The sequence below is a fragment of the Zingiber officinale genome, chromosome 2A, assembly GCF_018446385.1.
Source record: "Zingiber officinale cultivar Zhangliang chromosome 2A, Zo_v1.1, whole genome shotgun sequence".
NCBI lineage: Eukaryota > Viridiplantae > Streptophyta > Magnoliopsida > Zingiberales > Zingiberaceae > Zingiber > Zingiber officinale.
Genome location: NC_055988.1, coordinates 173,638,647 through 173,656,660, shown reverse-complemented (window position 1 = coordinate 173,656,660; position 18,014 = coordinate 173,638,647). Strand labels below are relative to the sequence as shown.

The 18,014-nt window shown below is 38.5% G+C and overlaps 2 protein-coding genes and 1 pseudogene across 2 annotated transcripts; 1 reads left to right on the top strand and 2 right to left on the bottom strand.

Moving 5' to 3' along the window:
- Nucleotides 1-3,447: 3,447 nt before the first annotated feature.
- Nucleotides 3,448-4,665, bottom strand: LOC122043358 (annotated as a pseudogene).
- A 408-nt stretch (nucleotides 4,666-5,073) lies between these two features.
- LOC122043356 (heat shock cognate 70 kDa protein-like) lies at nucleotides 5,074-7,551 on the top strand. Its single transcript, XM_042603927.1, has 2 exons — nucleotides 5,074-5,406; nucleotides 5,665-7,551. Exons 1-2 carry the CDS (start codon nucleotides 5,190-5,192, stop codon nucleotides 7,395-7,397), a joined length of 1,950 nt encoding a protein of 649 aa, XP_042459861.1. The 5' UTR covers nucleotides 5,074-5,189; the 3' UTR covers nucleotides 7,398-7,551.
- A 1,061-nt stretch (nucleotides 7,552-8,612) lies between these two features.
- LOC122043357 (protein ESMERALDA 1-like) lies at nucleotides 8,613-17,498 on the bottom strand. The gene is made up of 10 exons (XM_042603928.1): nucleotides 16,936-17,498; nucleotides 15,364-15,433; nucleotides 14,131-14,198; nucleotides 13,928-14,016; nucleotides 13,246-13,443; nucleotides 11,358-11,562; nucleotides 11,106-11,273; nucleotides 10,175-10,342; nucleotides 9,902-10,092; nucleotides 8,613-9,447 (listed from the first exon to the last, which is right to left on the bottom strand). Exons 1-10 carry the CDS (start codon nucleotides 17,338-17,340, stop codon nucleotides 9,285-9,287), a joined length of 1,725 nt encoding a protein of 574 aa, XP_042459862.1. The 5' UTR covers nucleotides 17,341-17,498; the 3' UTR covers nucleotides 8,613-9,284.
- Between the last annotated feature and the right edge of the window lie 516 nt (nucleotides 17,499-18,014).

Here is an 18,014-nt window from a genome sequence, read left to right as displayed (position 1 = left end):
ATAGCTTATAAGGAATTATATATTTGTAAGAACGAGGAAAACTTAAAAAAATATATAATAGCCAAGAAAGAAGATAAAAAAGTAGTGAATGAAGCAAAAAATGAAACTTTTGAACGATTATATCAAAAATTGAATACAAAAGAAGGGGAAAAAGATATTTATAGAATAGCTAAAGTGAGAGAAAAGAAAACTAGAGATCTTAGCCAAATAAAATGTATTAAAGATGAATATCATAGGGTATTAGTAAACGATGAAGAAATAAAAGAGCGGTGAAAGATGTATTTTCATCAACTTTTTAATGAAGATTTAGGTGACCAACTTAACTTGGGTAATTTAAGTAGGTCAAATGAGCATAGAAATTTTAATTTTTATCATAGAATTCAAACTTCAGAAATAAAACAAACTTTGAATGAGATGCACAATGGAAAAGCCGTTGGACCAGACGATATTCCGATAGAGATATGGAAGTGCTTAGGGAAACAAGATATTGAATTATTTACAAAAGTATTTAACATTATATTAAAAACGAAAAAATGTCTGATTAATGGAGGATAAGTATTCTAGTTCCCTTATATAAGAACAAGGGAGACGCACAAAATTGTACAAACTATAGGGGTATTAAACTAATGAATCATACTATGAAACTTTGAGAAAAAATAATAGAAAAAAGATCAAGGAAAGAGACCATAGTGATAGAAAATCAATTTGGGTTCATGCTTGGAAAAGTCGACAATAGAAGCTATACATCTTCTTAGACAATTAATTGAAAAATATCGGGAGCAAAAACAAGATCTACACATGATATTTATTGACTTAAAAAAAACTTATGATAGAGTCCCAATAGAAATTATATGGAGAATTTTAGAAAAAAGATGTTAGCGTAACATATATTGAACTAATTAAGGATATGTATGAGGATGTAACGATCAGAGTAAATACTTCAGGCGGAGTAACTGAAGTATGCCCAATAAAGATAGGATACATCAAGGATCAGTTCTAAGTCTTTATCTTTTTACATTAATTATGAGCGAACTCACTGTGCACATTCAAGACACAATACCGTGGTGCATGTTGTTTGCAGATGAAATTATTTTGGTAGATGAAACACGTGAATCTTAGCAGAAAAGGAGACGACGAGTTAACTGAAGGGAAAGGTTTTAAGCTTAGCAGATTAAAGACAGAATATATGGAATTTAAGTTTAGCAATATTAGAAGTAATGAAACAATTGTTAAGATAGGAGAGGACGAGTTGCCCGGAACCGGAAGATTTAAATATTTAGGATTATTTTTGCAAAACAATGGAGGGATTGAGAGAGATGTCTTACATAGAATACAAGCAGGATGAGTGAAATGGAGGGGAGTGTCGAGTGTTTTATGTAACTGTAAAGTACCTCTTAACTTAAAGGTAAGTTCTATAAAACCGCAGTTAGACCTGCTATGTTATATGGAGCTGAATGTTGGGTTATGACTCGAGCACATGAGCAGAAGATACGAGTTGCAGAGATGAGGATGTTAAGGTGGATGTGTGGACATACGATGATGGACAAAATAAGAAATGAGAGCATTAGAGAGAAAGTCGGAATTGCATCTATTGAGAAAAAACTCCGAGAGATACGTTTAAGATGGTACAAACATGTACTTAGACGATCAATAAATGCTCCAGTTAGGCGATGTGAAACTATGATAAACATACATATCAAACGAGGAAGAGGAAGACCAAAAAAGACTTGGTTAGTAACAATAAAACAAGATAAAATTTATTTAAATATAGATGATGATATAATAGGAGATAGAGCTCAATGGCGTAAAAATATTCATACAGCCGACCCAACCTAGTGGGAAAATCCTTGGTTGTTGTTGTTGTGGTAGTATAAATTATTAACACATGAACTAATATTAATAATTTAAAAAATACATAAATATTATTCTACATAAAATAAAAATATATAAATTATAACAATATCTAAAAAAATAAACTTAAACACAAAAAATCTACTCTTTTCGTAAAGTCATTTTTTTCATTATATATTCTTTATATCTTGTCATTTTTTGTCGAAAATTTGTTTTATTGTGCCACACTCTTTGACTTTGTATTTACCTTCCTCTTCGCTGCCTTTTGCATTATCGGACGAATGTGGGCTTCAGAGTCATTCACATCAACACTCGTATCTAAATTTGGATTTGATGCTGAAGTGTCCCCCTTGATTCGGATATTCTTGTCTTCTTGTTAGAGGAATGTGCAACTAATTATGAAGTATATTTCTCATACTATTTGAGAACCCTCCACACATGCATATACTTGAAATTCTTATTTTTATTGTTGGCTTTCTATATATTTAATGTGTTCTCCAACACATTCTCGACACTCCATCTACTTTGACGATGAATATACAAATTATTATAAGTAGCAGAAAATTCATTTATCATTAGCACAAACTTATAGTAATGTGATTTTAGCACCTGATAGCTTCTCTTTATAGTTTCAATGCTTGGTGTAGTAATCAGCTATACGTTTTCAAAAAGTTTGATCTTTCTGGTCATTACCAATAACTACGTCAGTGCTGAGTTGTCCATGACTTCACAAAGACCATGTCTTCATCAAGAAACCAAATCTTCGTTTTGAATCATCATTCTCCGGTTCAACTCACACTCTTAGTGGCTACTGAGATGTTAAAACAGACAATGACGTTAGAGGTTCTTTGTCGCTGATAGATAAGTCGATAATAGTCCTTCTTGCTTCATTTTAAAACATGATTGGAAGTTTAGGAGGTGAAAATACGAAAGACATAGAAAATATCCCAAATTGATTGCTCATAACTGACCAATCTAAGTATGAATACACGTCAAATGAAGTCGGGCCAACGTTACTCTAAAAGGGAAGAAATTTTTTTTAAGATCTTTAAAAATTTGAAAGACCTTATAGATCCTATGAAATATTTTAAAAATTTAAATAGTATTACATGTGAGAGAAAAAAATTAAGGATATTAAACATCATAGTTTAGAAAAATGTGGACATTTTAAGAAATATTTTTTTTACACATTTGAAGAATTTAAAAGATTTATAAAAAAAAATATTAAAATTCTTATCAATTTCAAATATAAATTGAGAATGAAAGGATGAATCAAATAGAAATAGAAGACATGAATAAAAAATTAAAAGTTCATGATGTATTTATAATTTCTTTTTAATTAAAATTTTTTAAAAAATTAAACTTTAAACAACAACTATCAAATTTAATCAGGATCCTGGACTAGGATAATGATTGGAGAGATTTAATGATCCCTACTTATTTAACAAATGGAGATTATTGAATCCCTCTAATCATTACAATGGACCATGATTTAATCCGCTAAAAATAGACTAGAAGATTTCTGCTCATGTTTAACATCTCTTCAATCTCTTCAATGCTCAATATCATCATTATTTGTGTTTTTTTAGTAACAAATATAAAAAAATAATTAAAAAAAAATTCTGACAATGGAGCGGATTCGCACGGAGTCGCTTCGTCGTTTGACGGACAAGTCTCTCTCTATGGGAAGCCAACTCACCGATGCAAACTCCGAATAAAGATAATCGCATCATATATTTATGATCTGTGTATTTCTTCATATCTATGGAATTGATATTAGAAGACCGTTGAGATAGCAAATTGCGGCCGCTATTGCAAAACCCAGCACAAATCGCGAGCCGATCCCATCCTGTTCGACCCATTTCCGGTCCGATCTAATCGGTTCGAGTCTATTCATATCAAGACCAACCGTGTCTGTGTTCCTGGCTGCTTTACGCGTAACCTGCGTTGCATTTCGTACGTCGGCGCGTGGAGACGGAGTCGCTGCGCTTTAAGATTCGCACCGAGAAACATCGACGGCGGACGCGCGGCTCACGGGAGGGGGATGCGGGAACCGGTGAGGACGAAGGAAGCGATGCAGAAGCCGGAGACGACGGCGGAGACGGCGAGGAAGCCGAAACCGGCGAGCCCGAGCGCGACGGAGATGCACGCTTGCATGTCAATGGAGGGGTCTGGATCGCCAGCGGAGCACCTGCCCACCCCCCTCGCCGTCATCGCCCCCATCAAACTCGCCGACAGCGCCAAGGAGGCTAGCAGCTGCCGTTTCCGGCTATCGTCAACACCGAGAAAGGAAATCGGGCAGAAGGAGGGAGAGCGAGCGAACCTGGTCGTGCGCGAAGTCGGACCACAGCTGAACCAAACTCCCGCGGAAGGGTGGTGCCACGGGGATCCTCACGGATCCAAGCGCAAAGCTTGAGGAGGGAGTAGATGCAGATGACGGCTTTCGCCGCGAACACGAGCCTGCCATCGGAAAAAATGGAAAATGAGCGGTGGATTTGGATTAAACAAGGCTAGGTGAAATTATTACCCAAAGGGGTAGAAGCCGATGAGTTTGAGGCGTTGAAGATGATGGCGGCGAGAGAGAAGCAGAAGGCGGCGAAGCGGAGGAGGTGGGTAAGGACATAGAAGCGGCGGATCTTGTGATCAGAGACGGTAGAATGGAAGGGAAGGTGGGGACGACGATGGTAGAGACGGAGGGGACTGCGGGAGAGTGAAGGCGGGGATCGCCGGGAGTGCCGCCGCCGTAGCGAAGAGGGGAAGCCATCGCCATCGCTCGTCTTTGCTGCGGAGATCAATTGCTAGCGTAGGGTTCAAACGGTCTTCCATCTGGGCTCGGGCTTTGGAATTGTGAGGCCCAATTTGATGGCCATCGCAAACTCGATTGCTTACGTAAGCAAGTGAAATTTTAAACGACTTCTCATAGTTTAAACAATGTCATTTTGCTCCGCAAACAAATATCATTTTGCCCTCATTAATTTAGTTTATTAACTTATATAGTCGAATACGCATGAAGCGGAATGAAATTTAAAAGGAACATAAATTATATATAGTGGAATTTTCTCGTGCGGAGGCGAACTGTTGAGAAATGGCTGGAGGGTTCTCGAAGTAGCCAGAGATGGCCAGCGGGATCATCCGTTACCGTCCAAACTCCGATCATTAATGAATCAAATGGCCACGAATGCCCGACGGAAGCTTCCAGAGTTACCGGCTAAATTCTATATAAAGCCCCTGGCCTCTCTCTGTTCATCATCGAGCAATAGTGTGAGATTTGAGATTCGATTCGTTCCGTAAGAGAAAGAAGCAGCAGAAAGAGCTTTCCGATTTCGATTTGCAAAGCAATGGCCGGCGTAAAGGGCGAAGGTCCGGCGATCGGAATTGATCTGGGAACCACCTATTCGTGCGTCGGGGTGTGGCAGCACGACCGGGTGGAGATCATCGCTAATGACCAGGGCAACCGCACCACCCCTTCCTACGTCGCTTTCACCGACACCGAGCGCCTGATCGGCGACGCCGCCAAGAACCAGGTCGCCATGAACCCTACTAATACTGTGTTCGGTAAGTGCGGGATTTGCCCTCTTCTGCTCCTTTTGTTCAAGGAGTGTCGATGATTTATTTGTTTGATTTGGATTGAGCTCTTTGTTGCCCCAGATTTTACTGAAGATCAACCTTTGTATTGCTCCATCCTATCGCCTAATTAGTATTTTTATTGTGATTTCGGTTTTGATCTCGGTTTGAATTTTGCGTGTTTTGATTTGGTTGGGGTGTGCTGAAATGATTTTTAACTTAATTCGATGTGACTTTTGGTTTCCACAGATGCAAAGCGTTTGATTGGGAGGCGCTACAGTGATCCCTCGGTCCAGAGTGACATCAAGCTATGGCCATTCAAGGTGATCGCCGGCCCCGGCGACAAGCCCATGATCGTAGTCCAGTACAAAGGCGAGGAGAAGCAGTTTTCGGCGGAGGAGATATCCTCCATGGTGCTCAACAAGATGAAGGAGATCGCAGAAGCGTATCTGGGAACCACCGTGAAAAACGCCGTGGTGACCGTCCCGGCTTACTTCAACGATTCGCAGAGGCAGGCCACCAAGGACGCCGGAGTCATCTCCGGCCTTAACGTCATGCGAATCATCAACGAGCCTACTGCCGCGGCTATTGCCTACGGCCTCGACAAGAAGGGGAGCAGTTCCGGCGAGAAGAACGTGCTGATCTTTGATCTCGGTGGTGGCACTTTCGATGTCTCTCTTCTCACCATCGAAGAGGGCATCTTCGAGGTGAAGGCCACCGCCGGAGACACCCATCTCGGCGGCGAGGATTTCGACAATAGGATGGTGAACCATTTCGTGCAGGAGTTCAAGAGGAAGCACAAAAAGGACATCAGCGGAAATCCAAGGGCTCTGCGGCGGCTCAGAACGGCCTGTGAGAGGGCCAAGAGGACTCTCTCCTCCACCGCGCAGACCACCATCGAGATCGATTCCCTGTACGAGGGCATCGACTTCTACTCCACGATCACCCGAGCTCGATTTGAGGAGCTCAACATGGACCTGTTCAGGAAGTGTATGGAGCCAGTCGAGAAGTGCTTGAGGGATGCAAAGATGGACAAGAGTAACGTACACGACGTCGTGCTCGTCGGCGGATCGACGAGGATTCCTAAAGTTCAACAGCTGCTCCAGGACTTCTTCAACGGCAAAGAGCTCTGCAAGAGCATTAACCCGGACGAGGCCGTTGCCTATGGCGCCGCCGTCCAAGCGGCTATTCTTAGCGGCGAGGGCAACGAGAAGGTGCAGGACCTTCTCCTGCTCGATGTCACGCCTCTCTCGCTCGGTTTGGAGACCGCTGGGGGAGTCATGACCGTCTTGATCCCGAGGAACACGACGATCCCCACCAAGAAGGAGCAAATTTTCTCCACCTACTCCGACAATCAGCCCGGCGTCCTGATCCAGGTCTACGAGGGCGAGAGGGCCCGGACCAAAGACAACAACTTGCTCGGCAAATTCGAGCTCTCCGGCATCCCTCCAGCGCCGAGAGGCGTCCCTCAGATCAACGTCTGCTTCGACATCGACGCCAACGGTATCCTCAACGTCTCAGCTGAGGACAAGACCACCGGGCAGAAGAACAAGATCACCATCACCAACGATAAGGGCAGGCTGAGCAAGGAAGATATCGAGAAGATGGTGCACGAGGCGGAGAAGTACAAGGCCGAGGACGAGGAGCATAAGAAGAAGGTGGAGGCCAAGAACGCCCTCGAGAACTACGCTTACAACATGAGGAACACCATCAAAGACGAGAAGATCGGCGCCAAGCTGCCAGCGGACGACAAGAAGAAGATCGAAGACGCCATCGACAAGGCGATCAGCTGGTTGGAGGGGAATCAGCTGGCAGAGGCCGATGAATTTGAGGACAAAATGAAGGAACTCGAAGGCATCTGCAACCCCATCATCGCCAAGATGTATCAGGGCGGCGGCGGCGGCGGTATGGGCATGGACGAAGACATCCCGACGGCTGGTAGTAGCGGCGGCGCGGGGCCAAAGATCGAGGAAGTCGATTAATTAGCGTGCCATCCCTATCAAACTTGTTATGTTGTGGTTGGTTGCTTATTTTGTTATCGATGTAAGTCTAAAATGTTTGGGTTGACGACTGTTGTTATGTTTGTGCTTTTAACCCGATGCTTTTGGAAATAAAAATTGGAGTTTTATAAGAGTTTCACATTTTATTCAATTTTATTAAGATTCTCTCTCTATGATTTTCACGGTTCATAAATCCTTATTTAAGTTCATGGAGGATGACATTTGTTTGATTCGATTCACTTGGCATGCTAAAAACACATTACTATGGGTTGCCTGAAGATAAATAGATTTTGTTTCTTTTTTTATTATTTTGATAATTTAAGTGTTCGGTTTTGCCCGATTAATATTTTTGATGCATCAGTGACTTACGTGATAAGTGTATATTTATGTTCAATGTTAATTAAATAAATAAATTTAAATAATTTATTAAAATTCATGAACAGATATTATAAATTATTCATAAATAATATTTATAAATAAAATTTATGAATTATGTTTCTCTTAACAAATAAATAATTTTTTTAAATAAATAAATTTGCTACAATCGACCAAGTTTAAAATAAAAAAAATTAAATAAGTTTAAATTTTGATAACATTTAAATAAACAAAGTTCAATTGAATGAAATCAAGTGGTAAAAGGCAAAATCGCTCACCCCCAGTGCCCTCGCTGCACCCGACCCAAGGCCATCACAAGGGAGGTAAATCACAACATCCTGAGTGAGCATGTGGCAGGTGGGGTGAGTTGTACAGGGATCGGAGATTTATTTCCCGACTACCTTGAGTTTTGACCCCACAACTTTATGTGACAAACATCCCACCACATACCAACTCGAATGATATGTGAGATCCATTTGAATGAAATCAAGTTTCAACAATCATTCGACTTGATCATTTCTTATCAAATAAATTTGAATATTATATAGTCCCGTTCAGTTTTATAGTCCTATGTAGGGGCACATGTAGGGAGGTGGAATGAGACATTGAGCAAACTTGATGCAAGATTGAGACTGGTCTGAACAAGCCAACAAAAACTGAGGTCGGAGGATTCCTGAAGCATAGCTAGTTTGCTAAGGGATAAGCATTTTATTTTTAAAATTTTCTCTGAGATTTTCGGAGATAAATGGTGATTATCCTGAGATATCAGGGCAAAAATTGAAGATGATCTCACAGTCCACTTTCAAGTTGACATGAAAAAAATGAATCCACAATATAGTGAGGCATATAATCTTTACTTTTCTCAGTAAAGTACAAGAGCAATCTGTACATCAGGGAAAAATAAGAATAATTTGACGATCAAAACGAGTGTGACACAAGAAGAAGAAGAAAAGAAAAATGGCGACCACGGAACACCAATGCTACAGCAGCATTAGTATCAAAATTGAGAAACTAATCGAACAAATGAATAATAAACGCCCCCCACACTCTGGGGTGAAGAAGATAAACCCTAAAGGCTGATTTCTGTGGTTGCCAACAGACGAATGGCCAAGTGTCGGTGGGGTGAATTCGAGCTACATATCAAATCGCTCGATGAATCTCCAGTTTGCGAAAAGAATTGACTAATGTACAAGCCTCTGCCGACAGACAAGCAACTGAATAGCTAGGACAGACTACTTCCAGGTGCAGAGATTGGCATTCGCAGTTAAAAGTGTCCGTCAGCACCCGGGCAACAACGAATGGGCTACCATCTTCACTCACTATTCGGCTATACAAAGTATGCCCAGGCTATAAGAATAGTATCTACGAGCTCGGGTAATCGAGACTTGGAAATAACAGCACTCCCAGAAGAGGCAAATGAAAGAATGAAGGATGCACCCATTCTGATAGCAGGTGAATCGCAACAAATGTTAGCCAAAATTCTCTGATCTCATACTACCGAGCTGATGATGGTTTTGCATTTTCTGTTTTGTTTGCATGGCACATACAGTCAGGGCAAGGGAAACTGAATATTGAATCAGTTGATCTTTTCATCTCGATTCCCTTGGCGTCACTGTGAGCTCGCATATTAAGCATTTGTCGTTTCAAAGATTTCCACCTGTTCCAGTAGTGGAAAGAAAATATTGCATTAAAAAATATAATGAATTGGAAAATGTTGAGGTACCGTTAGTTTTATGCATTCATGTAAATTCCTGATATTTTACTGAAATGCTATCAGTGTTTGATAAAAAAACTTTCAAGACGAAATCTGGATTTCCAATATAAACTATGGTTTGAGTTACAAAACCATGCCATCATTTGAGTTTAGAATCTATTGGGTAAAACTGGCTACAGGATAAACACTCCAAGATGTCGTTTCCTTAAATTGTGAATTTAAACAAAAAACATGAACACTAGCACAAAAAATAAGTGAGCAAACTTCAGAACTTAACCGAATAAAACAATTGAACATGTAAATGAAGTAACTACCAAAGAAATAAGCCATACAACCAACCATAGGAGATAAAATACTGCAAATGCAAGCTTGATAGTAGCAACATGAATATACATACCCCATATTCTGATTATCGAATAATAATGCCAATTTTCTCTTGTCAGGTTTGATGGTCTTAGAGTGTCCACCGTACATGTATCTCCGATGGCCAATCAGAAAATGAGGAAAATTTCCACCTTGAGTAGTCACAAACACTTCGCTGTGAAGACACACTGAGTAGTCTAACGCAGCCATTCTGGAGGAATAGTTCTGCAAAAATGGCCAATTAAAAACTAATCGAAGACAAGCCACAAACTATAACGTGGGGATCTTTTCAAGAATAAAATAATACCTTAAACGGGGCTAGCTCCTCAGCTGACGCCAATGTTTCTTTAGTTTGTAAAAGGGGAAACATTTCAAGGAGGGGAGCCATGGTCTTTTCAGCTTTATAGATTTTCCCAGAAGCCAAATAAATGGCAGTATCATTAGAGAAGCCCATGCTTCTAAGCATCAAACCAACCTAATTTCAAGTGAAATAATAAGTGGAAGTATTACAGAGTGCATTATTGTGCTTAGGAGTTACAGTAACCAGAATTAAATGTTTAGACATCAAGAATGGTAAAAATAGGATTCTGATTAATGGAAGACTCAAGCCAGGAAGGAAAACCTAGAATGTATTTGAAAGGACACGAATGAACAATAAAATAATGCATACTATGTTACTTGGACTCAGGTACAACTATTTGAAAAGGACGTGGATCAAATATGCTATTCTAAAATCTATTGGAATACATCTAGATTCAAGCATCAATGTTAAGCCTCTAACAGTTTAAAGCTCTGCTATTTTATTGAACTTCTCTTAAGTTACAGCAACCCAGTAAAAAGATGAATCTGTCATCAATCTCTATTTTCAAAATCTGAGCAATTAATTCATACACATTTATTGCTCACTAAAGCAACCAATCATTAGAACCACAGGCTCCTAAAGTTGCAGCTAGCTTGCTCTTATGTAAACATGCAATTGAAAAAAAAGGGGCAAACTCTTTCTTGACAGGAGCAGATTCTAATTTATTTACATAAAATCATCTTATTAATAACAAAAAACATCACATTCTTCATATCCAAAAGAACACTGTAAAAAAAGAAGGCAGTGTTATAAGTGATGAATTATAGCCCATATAAAGGAATATAAGGTACAACATAACCATTTCTGCAATGTGAGATCATGATATCATTCAAACAACATAATCTTCCCAATATATTAAAATTAAATAAGAGGATACCTCCAAAGGTGTTAGTGGGCATTTTCCATTTATTCTAATTGCCCCAGGTCGAATAACACGACCTGGTTTAGTAAATTTTCCTCTCCAGCCTCTCTCTCTTGCAGCATCCATGTCTTGTTTCTCTTCTTCACCACCATCAAATATGCAGCAAGAGAATGCAACCATATCCTGCACAAGATACAAAGTACATTCAGCTTTAGGGAATCAACTACAGTATAATTTAAGAATACAATATTGCTTAAGCTATATAACCTCTTCAAAACGTAGATGCACTGCAATATATCTCCCGTTAGTATCTTTACTGTGTTTTTTCATTCGAGAGACTAATTTTTCAGATAAATTTGCAATAGGATTTGAAAATTGCAACGCTTCAAAATTTGCCAAGCATCTTAAGCGCTGAACTGCAGGAGGGGCATCAAATGATAACCGATTTGCAAAAGGAGATATCCGTATAAGCCTGATTCAATAGTAAAATAAATTATTTGAGTAATCATGGAAGTATAGCTATTGAAGACTTGTAAAACTCATGTACCAAAGTACTTAAATGATATAGAAGAATAACTAACTATTAACTATGTAATTTGTGACACCACATCTATCAATATACCTTAATGCACTAGAAGAATACGTACAATGAATGATAGCTTTTATGCAAAGAATAATATCACAATTTATAACAAATACTGCACTTCTATACAAGATTAGGTAGCTTTTCATTTCAAAATAAATATAAATTAATTAAGATTAAGTAAACTACTCATTAATCAATTGATGGATTGATCTTCTGAACTACTACAGAACTTCAACTACTGTCATGATATGTCCTACCCTACTGTTCAAGGTCGACAAGGTTGCTTGATCCTATCGAAACCAGACCAATTGGGTTGGGACTGGTAAAGGACAATCTTAAATTTCACAAGAAATTGAACATGTGAAGGGAATCTTAAAAAATGGCTAGGGATTAAAGAAATTGACTAGCAAATTTTTCTTTAACTCCCATTTGAAGAAGTTGCTCATCAATTGCTCAATCTTGTCATCATTCACCCATTGATCGGATCACCGCCTCAATCTCAAACACAAGCCACTACTCAAATGCCAAGAGGAGCAGCCACTCTATCAAACTCTTAAATGACAAAAGCAGCAGCCATTCTATCAAACACATGATTCTTGGCTCAGCCTTGTCACTGTTTGTGATCCATCACAAGCTCGAAGAAAACACAGCACCTCACAGGCACTCCCTGGTCATTATTGATAAAAGGAGGATTGCTTTCTCCTGATCAATAGTGATCTCGATTTAAATAGGAATCAAATTAGTACTACAATTTAAAAAAGAAACAGATAGATTGACAGTGACTCATTGACCTCTCAAACTGATTTAATAAAGCTCAAATCATATACTAAGATTAAGACTCGATTGGACACTTGGTTCTAAGTAAATTCTTTTCAGTTTAATTTGGTTCATTTTAGGTGTAGGCCGTCCACCAAGCTCAAATTAAACACACCCCTAAAACAGTGCCATAATTAAATTGGGAATATAAGGCATATATTACCAATCTAAAATTATTTATTAATTAAATAGTATTATGATTTGATTATAAATAATGATTTGATAATATTAATTGGATATTACTAGAGCCATGAGAACATATAATGTGTAGGATCGAAAACTGCACCAACGTAATGTACTAATAATCTGATCGTATGAATTATGTTGTTTATTAATTGCTATTATGTATTATATATTTAATGATATATAATGTGCATACTTCTTAGGATTTTTAGCAACTTCTATCAAATTATTTTTTTTAAGGGCTTTAAATGTTATTTACATTGTTTACACAATTTCTCATATACATTCAAGGTTTAAAAATTCCAATCTATCTCTATATCTACCGCAAAAACAAGATGTCCATCCAATTCTTATAAATAACATCAAAATTGACCTATGCCATGTCTCGTTAGATAGAAAAACTACAAAAATCTTATTAACAGTTGTTTAGTATGGCATCGCCTTAACACTAATAATTCTTGGGTGATGAGATCCTAAAAGAGAGTTCTTGCCACACTTAAAACAAGAAAGGAGGAAGTTTTGAATGCTAATATGTGATTATGGAAAGACATAATAAGCTATAGGGCTCACCTTTCCTCGATCAATTTAGGAAGAACATTATCCTTGTAGTACTGAATCGAGGACCAAGCTTTTATCTTGAAGTTGAAGACATTGCTCATGTTGTGACCAAACCGATCCATTATGAACTCTGGAACGTTGTCAACTATTCGTACATCATTTTTCAGAGTGTTGATGAAGTGATCCTTATCATAGATGTCATCGAATTTGCTGCACCAATTATCGGATATGTCAAGCAATATAACAAATATTTGGCCAGCTTGAACACTGGTAACGCCAAACAGTTTCAAACAGCAACAATAAGTTGAATTTTGAATTGTAAATATTAGTCATAATTTCAAATTAATCTCACTGCTGAGTAAACAAATAATACTCAAGGTTCCGTGTACGAGATGCAGTATGTGTTATCCACTTCATCCTACTTGTGTGTCCAGAATGCTAGATCTTCTTTCTAAGCCAGAACCAAACTACATTAAGTGTGACATAAGGCAGAAACCGTATAAGAAAAGATTCGCCTGATTGTGGCAAAGGATTAATGCAACCTAAGTATGTGTTATTAACAGGTGCTCAGAAGAGAACAAAGCCTTCACTTTGCTCATATCATGGATGATGCATGTGATAATGAATTAAAAATAAAAAATAAGAATCAGAATTAAACTATAAATATTTGAGAAGTAGCAATATTGATAATAACCTAGGATCTCTCCAAATGCTGTGATAGTGAAAATTCGGAATAATAAGTGTTGCATTCAGATATCCTGCTACTGCCACCGCATTGCATATCTGTAAAAGAGTATAAAAGGTATGAATAAAAGCCCAAATAACTGTAATTTTCTGTTTTATAACAAAAATAAAAAACAACGAGAATGTTGATTATAAAAAAAGAAAGCAAACAACCGATGTCCTTTGCTGATTCAAGCCACCATTTGCCTCAACATAAATATAACCATTTGAATCAGGCAAGCCTGCAAATATAAAACTAAAAGATCTCTGAGTATAAATTAAATATGTTGAAGAAGCATCTTGATAAAGAGCAACAAATCAATCAAGTCCTTGAATAGAAAAAAATGTAAAACATTTGTCATACTCAGAAAACTTGCAAGCATCAATTAAGGAAAACCATGAGGTTTGTGGCTCATGTATGATACATAGCTGACAGAGTATGCCTATTTTCAGAAGGCAGGACATCTTAAACAAGAATGACTGGGTGTACACGTAGGTTGAAATAAAAACAGTACAATGTCAAAGGGAGTGCTAGGAAAAAGGAGAGTCAAACGTATTGCCATGATGTATAGATTAACCAGCTTCAGGGGAAATGACCAATCGGATAGGATGGACAGTATAACATCGATCACTATCCAAATGCAAGCATCAAATGAACTTGATGATCATTGAACCTCAATTTGCATAAACTGGCCATCAACCCAGTACATAAAGGTTCTTTAAAATCCTTTGGTTGCTAACTATATTTTTCATCATAGGCGATTTCTCTTTTATGATATGTCAAGCATAAAAGATTTTTGGATTTGAGTTATTAATATCAAGAGTAATAGTTGCAATTTAAAGTATGGAATATGCCAAATTTGAAAAAATTATTTCATATTAGACAAAGAACTCATTATGTTGTAAAAAGCTCACAACATCAATTTTTTATTTCAGAAAGCCTATCACATGGTATTTCAATTTTCAAGGATGTTCCAAGATATAATTGGAGTGTGCAAAAAGGTAACTCTCAAAAGAGGCTTCTTCCGAGATTATTTCAAACAAACAAATGATTTATCATACATGAGAGCTCCAGTTAAGGCAATGTTAAGACAATTAGCAGATTTATTTTATGATAGGAGCTTGGATTTTAATTCCAGATCTAGGCGTCTCATCCCCGGCCATCATTAAGATAAAAAGAATAAATTTTTAGAAGTTTATAATATCGGCATCATGTTATAGAAGTCATTTTCATGAATTGGATGTACCTAAGCATTTGTCATTAAATTTCTAAAATTCATATACAACTAAAGATAAACCTTATTGTAATTAATTCTTTGATGATATATGCCTGTAAAATGAGACCTTTTCGTATGAACAAAATTCATGCATAGAGGTGAAAAATAGGAGATTATGTGAGGAACGTACCATGCGTAGAGGTCTTTACACAGGGTTGCCACACACTACCTCTGTGAGAGTGTTTCCATACAGCTGATAACTACAGAATAGAGTACACCTAGTTCAATTGCTGAAGATGAAAGCTTGATAAAATTTACACATTAAGAAATGTTTTAGCTCATTCTACTGATAAAAACATAATCACTTTAGAATGTAAAAGATGAAAACTACAGAAACATTCTAAAGTAACAAGGAAAGACCAATCTTCTAAGTTAAAGTCGATTAAAAAAAGGCAACTTTGTTTTACTATTCCTTGTGTTGATGGATGTGGCTGACTATACACCACTTGATTTATCTCTCACGAAAGATTTTAACTCACATAGAGAGTAGAAGTGTCTTTTATATATATACCACTTCCCTTTTTGTGCTCCTACCTTCCCTTGTCAAACTACAATTGCTTAATAATTTCAATTAGATCACACACTCATATACCAGCTATAGGAAACTAAATGCTATTCTTGTGTAGCATAGCTGAGTGCAATTTTTATTGTGCGTGATAATAAAAAGAACACAATGACATTCTGAATCTATTATCCCATGCTAACAAATAAAAAATAGTGGCACAAACCTCATAAGCAGAATTGTTATAATATACAGAAATATTATTTATAATTAATATACAAAAAATAAAAACACCATGTCAACAATGATCTTCCAACCAAAACAAAGAAAGAAAATAATCACTACACATCTCAGTGCCACCAAACTACTAGTCATATTTCAATTCTTTCGTTACTTATAATCTGTTGGCAAGCACATGCGCCTACCTCTATCCAAAGTACTAGTTGGCAAAAGGTGACTGTGCTCGCCCGAGTGCCCCCGCCAATCCGTCCCAAGGCCAATACGGAGGAGATAAATCACGAGTGACTACTAGCCTTTGGAATAGTGATTGATGCATGAGGGAGACATTTACCTCGGCTATGCCGAGATTTGAATCCCAGAGCACCTCATATGCTAGCCACTATATCATCCCGAGGGAACTTCTATCCAAGTACTAGTGACATGCAGCAAGGTGGAGAATTTGGAACGTCTATGTCAATCTGTTTAGTAATTGTTTTTATGTCAATTTGTTGCTTTGTTCTCTAGGGATTATAATTGAAAAAATCAACCATAATACTCAGACAGATTATCTGTTAAACCTAATGGCCACACAGGAGTTGTACAATAACTCAATAAAAAGTAGATCTTAGTGTAGAAGAACTTAAATTGGAATAAAAACTATGCTTGTTGAACTTGGTTTAGCCAGGAAACATGTAAAAGAGCCACATTGATATTCTAGAATCTGTATGAGAAATTCCTCTTCCATATGCTCAATCGAGATGCATATGTTCGTAGCCGGTTCTCCAGATGATCAAGTGATATTGCATCAGCTCATATCTAATGCTAAACTTGACAATACCACGAATCTAAACGAAGATAAATGGAAACTTCATGCAAAGACCCAAAGGCAAAGAAAGTAAAAAAAAGGAGACAGGCAATCAGATCCAAATCAATTGAGAATACAATAAGCAGAAGATGGTAAGTCAGGGCACCGGAACTTACGCCGTCGGTGGAGTTATCGGCATCCATGTCGGGGCGGAGGCGCTCGTAGAGTCTAGGGCTCCGGTATACGGAACCAGGAGGCGAGCGGGAGATTATTCGCACCCCGCTGTCGATGGAGAGAGTGCCCATGTAGACGAGCATGGCGGATACATACAACAACGGCGCGAACAGGAAGATCGCCTGTCGCCGGAGGAGGAGGGAGAGAATCATCCACACCATCCGCTGCGGGAAGGCCCGGGGCCCGACCTGCGGCCCGACGCCGCCCCTACCGAGAATCCCCTTCCCGCTGCCGCGGCGGTAGACCCTGGGCGACCTCCGGGGCGACGCCGGGGGCGAGGGCGTGCCCCCACCGCCGCCCCCGCCACCGCCGCCGCTCCCCAGGCGGTTGTAGGCGTGGTACTGCATGGTGGCGGCAGGGATCGATCCGGTCGCCCACCCTCGATCGGCGGATCGACGACGGGGGCGAATCGGAATCTGAGCGTCGTGGGTTACCTCCGCCTGGTGCTTGTAACGATGGATCCTTTTCCCCCGACCGGAGGAAGCGAACCTCAAGCCAGAGATGGCGGTGAGCGGATCCGTGACGCGGTGTTGGCACCGCGGTTGGTGTTGTTGTGCACGTGATGGTGGGCCCATCAAACACGTCGGGCCCACACTGCCTGCGCTTGCTGTTTCGCATCTCCCCGCCGACGCCTGATCCACGCCGTCAAAATACACTTTTTTTTTTTTTTTGTATTTAGTTATCTATTTAATATAACTTTCTATTTAAAAAAGAAAAGATCATTTCACCGAATTTTTTTCATTAATTTCTGTAAGATTAAATGTCATGAAAATATTATAAAAAATAAAAGACAAAATCAAAAAGATTTTATTATAACTAAAATGATCTTTAATTTTTTAAAATATGTTTTAAAAAATATTTATCAGATTTTTCATTTTGAAAAAAATCTAATGTTAAAAATATATTAAAACAGAGTAAATTATTTTAATTTAATTAAAAATATTATATATAATAGTATTATTATATTAAAAATACATTTTATAATTTTTTATTGAATTTAATTAAAATTATTTAAACATTT